Source organism: Macrosteles quadrilineatus, unplaced genomic scaffold (genome assembly GCF_028750875.1).
Source record: "Macrosteles quadrilineatus isolate MER2022 unplaced genomic scaffold, UCM_ALF_1.0 Scaffold_6__1_contigs__length_79288215, whole genome shotgun sequence".
NCBI lineage: Eukaryota > Metazoa > Arthropoda > Insecta > Hemiptera > Cicadellidae > Macrosteles > Macrosteles quadrilineatus.
Genome location: NW_026542599.1, coordinates 6,783,125 through 6,796,055, shown reverse-complemented (window position 1 = coordinate 6,796,055; position 12,931 = coordinate 6,783,125). Strand labels below are relative to the sequence as shown.

Here is a 12,931-nt window from a genome sequence, read left to right as displayed (position 1 = left end):
CTACCGCCTTACTAGCAAGAGCAAAGAATCAAGATAACAAAAAATCAGTCTGTCTCCATAGTACAAAAAGGTATAGATGGAAATGTTTAGAACACAATTTCTGACTTTTATAACTTTGTTTGGTCTAATTAGGAGTTGAACACATCAGAAGTCCCTGCCCGAAGCCTTTGAAAGAGGGGGAGGAACTTTTTGTAGTTTTCAAAAGGTAATTTTCTGAGGTAATTTTCGGTTTTATAGCAAAATACAAAAAGTTTTATTTTTTCAATATCCTACAATTGAGATGGGAACATTTAGGAAAACGCATTGTTTCGTCAAATTTGTTGCTCTTTTTGACCAGATATCTCTTTAACAATGCAACAAAAATAAATGCTAGCCAGAGGACTGTAGAAAATTAAATTTCCTTTAATAATATATATATGACTTTTCTGGTTTATCAAATAACGGCACAAATAACGGTTCAAATAACGTTCAAATAACGTTCAATTAACGGCAATTCACATTCTTTGTAGAAAAAAAATTCAAATTAAATTTAGATTTAAAAAAAATAGTGTCTGAAGTTTTGGGACCACTGTTGACTATGAAATCTTCAAAGACCTCGTACTCACCTATAGTTTTGTTCTTGATAGTCTCGCAAACATTGAGGTATTTCTCCATTCTGTCTTCATAATCAGTTAGTTGCTTGCCCTCAAAAACTTCATCTGAAGGCCACCATGGAGTAGGAACCAATTGTTTGAGTACAGTTACATCAATTACTCTCAGGTCCATGAATTCTGGTAGCCTGCATACGTTATAATATTATCAAGTGCAAAATATAAATGCAGAAATAGTAAAGTTTACAAATAGTACAAAAACAAATAAATTCTACAGATCAAAAACTAGTTCACTGCTCACAAAACATAGATAGGGAAAATAGTATTTATTTCCAAGGTTTTGAAAGCAGCTGGTCTAGTGGTAGAAAGCGGGACTTTGGTTTCCAGGGTTCCGGGTTCAAGTCCACCCAATCACCAATGGATTGCCAATCAAAGTGATAATGCTGCAAACCTCTAGGGCTCTTTGTATAAAGTAGTTCCTGGCTCAAACCTATATCCTAGAATGGGAAATTAGAAAAAAATGCCTAGGTTTAGCAATTGCAATTGATTAACACTTAAATTTGAATGAACATGTACAAAGGTTACTGGGAAGAATAAAAATGAAATATGGATTGCATACTTTATCGAAAATGTCTTTTTAATGTGTCTTAGACTCTTTGTAAAACATACATTTTACTCAAGTGCGTTCAAATTTTCTGTTGGGTATTTTATTACTGCCCTTATCACGCACTTTCTAGTATACCGGTAGTCGTTGTTCACTTACCCAATGAATGTCATTGGCGGAAATGTCGTTGGACTGCCCGTTGAATGAATTTCATATGTTTCCAAAGAGACTTGGTAAGCAGCACAGCGCGTTAATAACAACGTGAGGCTCCAACTCTGTGTTACTGAGTGGCGAGATTGCAGGCGACAGAATTCTACGACAAAGGAATTTCAAAGCTTGTTCACCGCTATGATAAATTTCTTCACCGAATGTCTCAATTCCGTAGGTAACTGTGTTAAAAGTAGCATTTTAGTTGCTCTTTCAAATATATAGAGTAATATTTTTCAGCACAAACTTTTCTTTTGTTCCAAAACGTTCTATACTTTCTGAACAACCCGTGTATGTACTTTTGTGGTGGTTAAATAAAAACGAAACAGAGGGAAAATGTAAACATACCTTATTTTTATAAATCCCGGCAGCTTCAAGAGTGTCATCCGCACATTGCGGTTGTGAAGCAAGTCCACCAACAACACCAAACTACTTTTCTGTTTACTGTAATCCAAAGACACTGAAGTTTGGCTACACTTCTGTAAAAGGCACTTGCACACAGCGTTGATCACGTCTTTTAGGTCGTCCGGCTGAAATACCACAAAAAAAGTTATTTATTTAAATTAATATTACATTTTTTTATGCTTTCAAAACCATTCTCGACATAGAAACTTTATCACTTATTAAATTAATTATATGCAAGACAATAGGGAGTAAAAACTGCATTCAAACTCAATCTCACCCATTCCACAAATCTTTTTGATTGATATTTAGGTTCAAATACACATTGTCGCATCCCCATCTAACACGGTGTAGTGTTCAACACGGGGTATACCCACGAATAGAATAGAAGTGGGTATGAATCATAAACATAAACAAACTACGTCACTGGGCTGAGTATCTATTTTCTAATAGCAGTAACAGCTGGTTTGGAAGTTTTTTTTTACATTTCCATTTATATGTTTATTTTCAGGTGTAACTTATGATTCATACCGTTTCTGTCCTAATATCCGTGGGTATACCACTATAGTGGTATAATGAATCAAGTGAAGCTACAAAGATTAGATTTAGATTCATACAGACCAGAACAATCTCAGTGAGTATTTCAAGGCAAAGACGAGCGACGGAGGAGTGTTGAATGCATGAGAAGATATCTTTGTTGATCAAAATTGCCTGATTCTAATGCAGGAATATTTGACAGCTACAACTCAACTCAAGGGTCTAGTTAAAAACTATGATAAAAATACTAACTTTGATCAGAGTAACCTTCTGTTTACTAGGTAAATTAGCTGATTGCAAATCGGCAAATCAACCTTTGAAAGATAAGTAAAATAAAATCACGTAAAGCTTTACCTCGTAAAAAAGATTGAAGGTGTCGCAGATAAAATTCAGTTTGTCCAACGATCTTTTTGCGGGCAAGCTCTTCTTATCCACAGTGACAGCTGTGATATCTTGTAGAAAAGGCACGAGGCAAGCTTCAACTATGTACGGCCGACCGAGTAGCTCTGACAAAGGCTTCACGAGAATTTCACAAATCATCATAACAGCTACTTCCGGTGACTCTTTCCTCTTGAGGTCGCTGGTTTTCTGTCAATCAAAAACAAAGTATTTGTTGTAATGGACCGATTGTATCTAATAGGTCAAACTGCAACTCATTTTATGATTACCATCCTATTAGACACACAACTAGTATAGCAGGATGAAGCAGAATACAGGCGGACTTGACCCTACTTGTTTCCTCCGTAACCATTACTAACTACTTGGCTATTGAGTATACTGCACATGTCCATGCCCTTTGCTTTCCTTCATCCTCTCTAATAGCGACTCATTAAGATTCAGATATATTCTTTACACAATTAATTACTATTACATTTTTTTAATTTTGACTTAATGTTTGTAATTTTTTTAATACACACATTAAGTAAGTCACTGATAGCGACTGAGCCTACGCACAGGCTCCCAGCCCATGTAGGCTTATTTCCCAAATGTTTTCTATTGAACAAAAACTTTCTGTGAAATCTACAATACTTGACATTATTCCTAAGTTTACATGTAAAATTTTATTTTGCGTAATAGTAACTCAAATGTTTTGTTTCAGTGGAAGTGTGTTTACATTTTCCACTGTACTCTTTTATGGAAATAAAGTAGATTTTGATTTGATTTGAGTATCTCGTACTACCAGCAGCATAAATTTTCATTTATTCCAGAAAGAAAGTCGAAGAATATATAAAATTCCCACCCCTATGCAGATCTCCTGGGATTTCTCAGTACTTCTAGGAAGTCTCCAAAACAGTAGAAAATTGCACAATTTATTATTGTGGTGATGAGCAGCAATGATTTATAAGCCACAGGCGTTAGTCAGTCACAAGTTATTCCTATTTAACAATAACCAAATGCTAGTTTTCATTGATCCGTGTAGTTGTGATGACTCACCTTGATGACTTGTTTGTACTTGGGTATGGTGGAGGCGCGGAACAGCCAGTGCAGCAGCTGGTTGGTTCTGAGAACAGCTGCGGCCGGTGGCTGTTGGGCTGGCTCGTATCCGTCCACCGGGTACTTAAACGGCAACGCGCCGAAATTGGCTTGTATCTGGACACAATCAACACGTAATAGGTAAACTAAGATTAAGCCAAATGCACATTTTTAAAAAGGACATGTTTAAATATTGATCCTAGGAATAATCTATTTAAGGAAAAATTTGTCTTTTAAATGTAGACTATCTTTTGGCTACAGAGTTGTTTAAATCGAGAGTTTTAGAGAAAAAAACTGTACCTGGCTTCAGAATATATTGAGGAAGAAGGACTAGATGCACCTTAACACTCCTAAGAAAATAGTTCTAGACAGTTAAAATCATTAGTGGTGGTGATAAGGAAGTAAGCATGGGGTGGGGGCACCTCAACTGTTTAAATGTTTAAACATAAACCCTATGTCTTCTGGATAGATTTTGCACCCCCTAATGGTCAATCGCTATCACACGATAGCAAACCCAGAAAAAGGTTGTGTTGTGATTTTTCGGTGTGCCATAAACTGCCTAGAACTTTTTCTTTGGGTATGTTAGTTATAAATTAATTCCTTATTCCTTCGTCAATATAGAAAACGGTAAGACATAAAAGATTTTTGCCACTAATGTTGTAAGTTGTATATTAGAAACACACCAATCAAAGAATTCATTATTTTTTCACCTTCTCCTCAAAAGCCAGACTGACAGCAGGGTAGTAAACACAGCCAGGACCTTGTACAAGGGATGAAAACGCCTTTCCCAAGTTCCGCCCATTCCTGTGGGACAGTTCAATGGTTACATTTAAAAAGATTTCATTTATAAATGCACACCGGACAAATATTTTTAAGAAAATACAGTTTTATAAACAAATTGTTTTTTTTATGTTATGTTTATGTTAGCAGTAAACTAGCGGCTGCTTTAAACCTGTCTGACCTCTAGATTACAAAGTTTTTATCCCTAAAGATGAATTTGAACTAATCTGTTTACATTTTATGAATATCCATACAGATAATCACGACGGAACCTCTACATGTCAACGTAATTGAAAGGATGAATGGAACTGCCGCTGAGTTGCAATGACTGAATCATAACTTTTTTCAAACGACTTGATAACAAATGCACATAGCTCACTGTTCTATGACTACAGATAATGGCATAGTGTAGGCTTTCCAACGAGCCTACACCCACCACCCTCAGACGACCTGTAGCTGAACAGTGCGCTGCAGATAATTATAACCTGTTTTAAAAGATTTTTAGGAATCGAGGATCGGAATCCAATATTTTAAGGTTTTACTGGTCAAGGATCAATTCAAGTTTTTTCCCAACTTAGAACATTCTTATTCAATGTTTTCACAGCTGATTACCCTGTATTATAATATGGGAAATACCATGAATTTTTAAAATTATGAGTTGATTAAAAATTGAGTGTAAAATGATCTAGGGTAAAAATGCACTGTACGAGTTCTTTTTGTGTTCATATACATCTTAACAAATTAATTACTTTCCTTAAACTTTCCATAACTAATTAAAAAAAAAAAACATGATAACATTTTTTACACGTCCATTTCAAAACTGAGGTTATGGTCATACAGCTTGTCAAGGCTTTTCTATTGTTACTCCTTATTTTAGTGGACAACAAATGAAAATAAAGAAATTTACTGTTTAAAATTGGTGTAGCCCTGAACAAAATATGGGACATGAGTACCTTATATTTACTTTGAATACAAATCAGTTCCTTTCACTAACTTTTTTTGGAAAAACAAGGAACTTTTCACTCACTTTAGTGGCTTCAATGACTTTGCCTAACCCGCCATGTTAAACTTCCCTATCCCAAGCATGATGTATACAACTTCTTAACTTCACGAGTGAAGTAAAGTTTCAAAAACTCACTCGGTGAAGTAATGAAACCCATTTAAATAACATGAGTGCTCAACTTAAAAAAATATACCTCTATAAAGCCAACGACGTTCAACGCTAGAAATCAGCTGTGTGCTTGAATTTTATTGTTATGCTTTAAGGTATTTTCCTAACCTAGCTTTTGTTTGTAAAAGAACGTTACTGTTTAGAAGATGAGTGTACAGTAATGGATAATGAAAAATATTGTACGTAACCCCCTGTATATTGTCGGGTCAGGTAAAATCGTGTACGTTACACGTTACACAAGCGTGTTTACATCAGGTAGGTGAATTATGCAACTTGTTTCCACTCGTTGCACAACATTCACCTGCGTGATGTAAAAACGCTCTTACTACACTTGTAAAGGTAAATAAGGTAAATAGCTATTAGATGTACTAATGTTATTGCTGAATTTGTATTCTAAAATTGATTTTGACAAACAAGATTTAGAAACTTGTAATAATCAGGGGTACCCACAAATTGCAGTGTTAACAATATTGGGAAGGTTAAAATTTAATGATTTTCCCAATCGGAGGGCGGAATTATGGAAGGAATGAACTAAGTAAATAATTAGGTACTCATCATTGCTAACAGGATTGATTTATAACAGTATAAATAGGTTTACCTTATGTTGTCAATCCTAGTTAAGTCTCAGTCTTGGGTAACTAGTTTTTAAACAACAGTTTCATTTTCAAGCTTCTAATCCTCTTCAAATTATTAGAACACATGGTCATTGTCAGTACACAAAAATACAACACTTAACTTATACAAACACGAATATGTTATGTTAACATAAAATAATGTGCGGCTATAGCACGCACAGAGACTGATAGAGGTCGTGAGGAACGAGATGAGCCCTGAGTTGGGGGAGCGGTAGGATAGGGTGGGAGTGGCTGCCGGCGAAGGGGAAATGCGCGATGCAGCGGCGGCGAGGCGCAGCGATGTACTACCCTGACGGTGCACATTAGCGTAGGCCCTACCTCTCGACAAAAACAATTTGCGTTCAAGTTTAAACGCCTACTAATAAATAATTAGTGATGTACGTCTAAAATATACAGTTTTATTATTATTATTGTTTAACTCTGAGTGTTAGTATGTATTTCTATTTGCTTACTAAAAGTTTTTTTTTGTATTCTTGAGAGAACGAAAATAATATCTTAATTATGAAGTTTTAAAATATAATACTGCCAATAAATTGTATATTTGCAATTCAATATATTGATAAATATCTTTAACTGGTTTACACCTACTGCGATTTGGAACATAGTAATTAAAGTAATAAATGCTGTCAACTTACTTCCTACATTCTTCTGACAGTAGTCTGTGTTAGAGTTCTTCGATGCCACTCATGTCCCCATCACTATGGCTGGACTCTTCACTATCACTACTTTCGTCATCACTACTGTCCCTTCCAATGTCTATGATGAATCTTTCCGTGATGTCTTCAAGGGATACTTCATACTCCATGTATTTATCTTCAACGTTTCGAACGTGCTCGCATCTCTTTGCCCACTCGTCTTGTGTAATATCTTGAACTTTTTCTCGTACAAGTTGAATACAATCGTTAAGTTTGAAGCTTACGTTCTTTAGTGCAACGTGGTTTTTTATCAGGGCCCATATCATCTCTATTGGGTTGAGGTCGGGATGATAGGGAGGAAGGCGCAAGACAGAGTGGCTATGTTCAGCTAGTAGAGCGTCAATTTCGAATGTTTTGTGAGGGTTCTTATTAAGTTTAACAAGTTGGTACAATTCTGTTTTAAGCATGCTGTCATGAAACTGAATTTTGTGGTTAACTAGCCACTGCACTATGTCTGCTTTTTTGGAATTGCTAGTTGGAGCAGGATTTACTTGTTTATTATGGTATGATGTGTTGTCTATGACGAGCACTGAATTTGGAGGTAGATTCGGGATCAGTTTTTCTGTCAGCCATGTTTTGTAATTTTTAAAATTCATACAGTCATGATAATCCCCAGACTTTTGACCTGATTTAAAGATCAACAATGAATCATTTACAAACCCATTTTCATTCCCTGCATGGACAATTATTGCGTATTGCCCCTTTGAAATAGAGGTAAAAAGACCTTTGTTGCTTCCATCCGACCATGACTGAGGTTTTGTATGGGAAGCATGCACATATGTTTCATCTGTGTAAATGATGGGCCGACCCTCTTCTCTATAACGTTTAACTTGTCGAATAAAACTAACCCTTTGCTCTCTTATTTCATGTTTTTCAGTCAACAGCTTCCTATTATCGGCAGATTTTCTCCACTTAAAGTTAAGCTCCTTAATTACTTGCCGCAGCGCCCATATACCTCCTCTAAACTCAATCTTCTCTCTCAAAACTGGTAGCAAAGTTTTTAGGGTAGGACGTTGACCACTAACCTTATGAAATTCATGGATTGTTCGTCTTATTACGGTCTTATCAAAGTCGTCAAAAGTAGTCTTTTTATTTCTTTTTCGCCACGTTTTCCTTGGTGTAGAAAATTTGGGACCTGTCGCCGGTGCGGTTCTCTGTTCCTTCAAAATCCTCTTCACTGACGCCTTGGACACTCCCGTTGCTTCCGCTACACGCTGTTGCACTTGCTTCAATAACAAAGGTCCTTGCTCTGCTTCTCTTTTCATAAAACTGTACACGTTAGAAATAATTTCCCTAGCTTGGCTATGCAAAATCTTACCACCTACTTTGTTGTGTCTATTATCACACATTTTAACTACACTAAACTAACACACTAAACGCTAAACTAAATCGAGTAAATTTGTCGAAAAATGTTTTTAGAAAGGCGCGTAATCACGATGTGAACTCAGCGGGAGAAAGCATTCGACTGGCGACCGCTCGTCCCCCACCACTCCAAAACCAGTTTTAGCCGGTTCTCCGTTCAAGGTCCAAGGCTCAGCTCGTTCCTCACGACCTCTACAACACAAATAATTGACTTCTGTCTGGTAACATTGACCTTGTAAAAGGTGGAACAGCTGATTATGAGCCTTTGTATCCTCAATCCTATCAATTACTGTATCACGGCCAAAATTAAGCTTTTCAATAAAAACTTTGTGGGGATATTTTCTTATTGCTTTGTAGATTTTATAGCTTTCTATAAGGTTTGTTAAGCCTTTAGTGCATGTGAAAGATATTCAGGCTATCACCAAAGCTGTTAATAGTGTTGTTTTTGTAATTATTTAGGTGTTAAGTGAACTTAGAATGTTGTATCCTCAATTTGGGCATGGGGAATTTCAAACATTTACTTGATTGGACGACCTGCTTGTCTGATAAACATTTTCAAAGATTCACAGCCAGGATAGTTTGTACACTCCTGTGTCCTCTAGGCTATTGGAATCTGTAAATTTTGATGTTTGTGGATTTAATTGGCTTCCTAATTTACTTGTGGTTTTTCAGACTTATTTTATTATGTTTCTTTGGCTTTTTAAGATTATAATGCAAATAGCTGTGATATTGTATGGGAACAAAGTTTTTTTTTCAATTGTTTTCTGTTTTTTCGTTTATGAATGACTAGCTGTTTGCCCGTTCTACGTACGGGAATCTTGTAGTAAGTAGAAACCTCATATTCAGAACTGGAGTTGGTTTGCATATTTAGTGTGCATTTTTCCAGATATGCTGGCAAAACTATTACTGTATAGGAATACATAAAAACCTTCGCAAATACAATATCTGACAGTTTCAAAGCCAAAACGAATGCTTCGCAATTAAATGTTACCCGATCGAGTTAGTCCATATTTTATATCTAATGATAAAAGGAATTGCTTTATAGATCTATGAGGCATAGCCCTAAGGTAGGCCTGTAATTAAAAGTTACTTCAGTATGATAATATTTTTGTTGGGCATCACTCACCTTACTGAAGTCACGAGAACGTAGTCCTTGTCATGCCACAATCATACACAGTTCATGCACATAAAAAATATACAAAAATAAAAATAAAAATAAATCCAAATTTAAAATATCGGACAAAAGTTCTCAACACCGACGTTTCGCCGCACCAAAATCAACGTGCGGTGTTTTCAAGGTTATTCCTCTTCTCACGCAATCGTTGTGAGCGCCTAACCTTTTTTTATGTGCATGAACTGTGTATGATTGTGACATGACAAGGACTACGTTCTCGTGACTTCAGTAAGGTGAGTGATGCCCAACAAAAAAAAAAAAATATTATCATACTGAAGTATTGACCTCACCTAATATACCATGTCGTTTAGGAATAAAAGTTACTTTTCACACTGGTTAAAAGTAGTTAAAAATACTACCTCAACCTTACTACTGCAATAAAAGGTTTAAATTACCTATATCCGTCAAATGATCCTGGTTTGTAGTTAGTTGACTACGGCCGTTTCGTGTTGTAAAAATACATCTTCAGGTCAAACGTACATTGATTTATTCCATGGAATGGTCGTCTTGTCATAAGGTTTAAAGTTCACAAAAATAACACATACACGTACACGAAACATTAAACATAAATTGGCCAAAACAAAAAATAAGTAAAACGTGTAATAGACATTGGACACATACGGCACCGGTAGAAGGTAGGTCATGACTGCCCAAGTTGGATAAAAAAGATAATCGTTTTTAGGCCTAATCAAACTGTAAAATTGGAAATCCGTTGGCAAATATATAAATGGGTAGGTAAATAAATACACATCCCACAAAACAATTATACGTTAACAACGCCAAGCTTTAAAAATTCATGATGGTATGCTAAAAACATCTTTCACTAATGTTTAATCATTTCCATAGCATAAACTAACATTTTGAAGTCCAGACAGAGAACGCAAAAATTATACAGTAAGACGTCAATTAAATTTAATAAGAAATAAGGTGCAGCACTAACGATAACTATAGTTGTAAATAGTGATGTGTTTGCACGTAAAAATGATTCTTACTGCTACCACCGGTTCTAAGGAAAAGTAGCAGTACCAAAAACCAACTCTACGGTTCTTTTCTTAAATGTAAACGTATGGTACGTTGGTATACTTACGATTACGACCAATTCAAACTGTCCTTCTAATCAAACTGTATTATAGGTGTTAATCCGTTGGCAAATATATAAATAAATAAATACACAGGCCACAAAACGTAAAACGTTAACAACGTAAAGCTTTAAAAACTCACTATGGTTTGCTAAAAAAAAAACTTTCACTTTTTGTGGTGCAGTACCGAAGTTATTAATCTCCCTTGGTTTTAATTTTTTGTTTGTTTTCGAAAATCAAAGTTATTTCCCATTAAAATCATTATTTGTAAGCATAAGCAAATTTAATGTTAACATATTAATGGCAGTTTGATGAAACCACCTTTATCCAAACAAAGGTTTCTTATTTAAAAGATAGCCTACGTAATCTCTAAACGATAATCGGTACATATATCTAGCAAACATTCGGAGGAAATGTGAAAAAACACACAAATCTGGGGTAATAGTCAGCCCCTGAGCCATAGGTATTTTTAATCTAGGTATTTTAGCCAAGTAAATGAACAAAGCTATTGTAAGCGGCCATCTTGTCTGATTGTGGATGAATATAGAGGTTGAGGTTGATGGTCTGTAAGACTATATATATTTTTTAATTGTTATTTTTTGAGAAAGTTAGATCCAGTAAGTTTATTGAATCATTATTCTCAGCTTGAATCCTGAATTTTATTTTCTGTAAAAAGAAAGCAACAAAAAAGTATACACATTTGTACAACATTGCACATTGCACAAGTGTACATTTGTAATGAAAAGTTACATTTTTTTGGCATAACATATTTTATAAGAGTGAGGAAATTGATAGCAAAGGAGCTCATAATCAGCTGTTTCATGATGTGAAGTATTTAAGTTTTAATTGTTTTTACAACTAATCATTTAGAATTATATTGCTTAACATGGTAAATGGAACTGCAACTCAAACAATATGTTTCAAATCCTTCCCCATGAACATTGTTCTAGCAGTTTAACACTTATCTACGAACTCAATTTTATTATTTGCTGTTTTGTATTGTCTGTTTTAATTACTCCATTGTTAGTTGATAAGACTTCACATTTTTTCACACCAGTAAGGCAATGTTTAGAATCGCTTTGAGGAAAGACTTAAAGAAGCTAACTTAATCCACGTGAAGTCCAAGGTTGCAAAAAACTACCTTATTCCCTAATATTTGACATTGAAATCTCAAACAAAATAACTTACTCCCTGTATAGTAAATTTGCTAATACAAAACAATTATTGTCAATGAAGACTTTGGTTTCTATCAAGATATTTTTTCAGTTGTGAATTCTCTATGGAGAAAGTTGGATTCCCTTTAATAATATTTTGAATATTGTGATACGGTGGTATTTATAAGGATATTTAAAATAAGAGCAATCCAAGAAATTATTAAAGTTAGTAAAGTCGAAAACCAAAGCACAAATCGGATATATTTTTTACGAAAAAACGGCAGCTGACGAGAGAAATCAATTCAAAGACTTGAAGCGGTATTAAATGCTAGTTTTGTAAAATTCAGTTCTGTAGTTTTACCTCATAAAATCCCCTACATAAAAAAACATTCCTTTTGGGATGATAGTAAAAAAATACTATCACAAAATAATCAGCAACTTATACAGCCATAGCAGGGTGACTGAGTGGTTAAAGTGCTCGCTTGGAAATCAAAAGATCGCTGGTTCATATTATGCCTCAAAAGTTAATTACAAATACTTTGGCCAGTAAAACAGGTTTTTGAACAATTTTTGAGTTGTGAAATAGTAGTTTTAAACAAGTTTATTTGAATTGGATAAAGCAAGCACAAGGAAGGAGCTAAGGTTTGGTTTAACCAGGACAATATCTAAAATTGTACCTTTTTAGACAGTTTTAGTTAGAAAAGTGTACACATATATAACTTAAACTCAGAGTTTTATACAGGAATTTTGATGTACAATATACGGTCCTCTGAATAACTTCACAACTGTGAGAAAAAATCCAATTTAATAAGTATGAACATTTTACCTCTATTTGCAGGTACACCTCCAATTTACTAAGCTGATCAAACATATGTTCTTCTTTCATTCGTATAGTTTTATGCGAGTATTTATATTTATTTAAATTTAAAATCAATGATTACTTATTTTGATTGCTTGAATATATTTTTAAGCCTAATTAGCCCATGATTGAACTCAACCCAGATGATGCAATAGTTTATATATTTCGTCAATTATTGTTGTAAATGGATTCAGCACACTACTCTCTGT

The 12,931-nt window shown here is 34.9% G+C and overlaps 1 protein-coding gene across 1 annotated transcript in view; it reads right to left on the bottom strand.

Moving 5' to 3' along the window:
* The window catches only part of LOC128996564 (E3 ubiquitin-protein ligase RNF123-like), a 30,663-nt gene that overhangs the window by 1,873 nt on the left and 15,859 nt on the right, over nucleotides 1-12,931 (bottom strand). The window contains exons 8-12 of the mRNA XM_054421959.1: nucleotides 4,524-4,617; nucleotides 3,775-3,930; nucleotides 2,695-2,928; nucleotides 1,750-1,931; nucleotides 606-778 (exon numbers count right to left, since the gene is read on the bottom strand). Coding sequence (XP_054277934.1) covers nucleotides 606-778; nucleotides 1,750-1,931; nucleotides 2,695-2,928; nucleotides 3,775-3,930; nucleotides 4,524-4,617 — 839 coding nt within the window. The remainder of the gene's footprint in view (nucleotides 1-605; nucleotides 779-1,749; nucleotides 1,932-2,694; nucleotides 2,929-3,774; nucleotides 3,931-4,523; nucleotides 4,618-12,931) is intronic.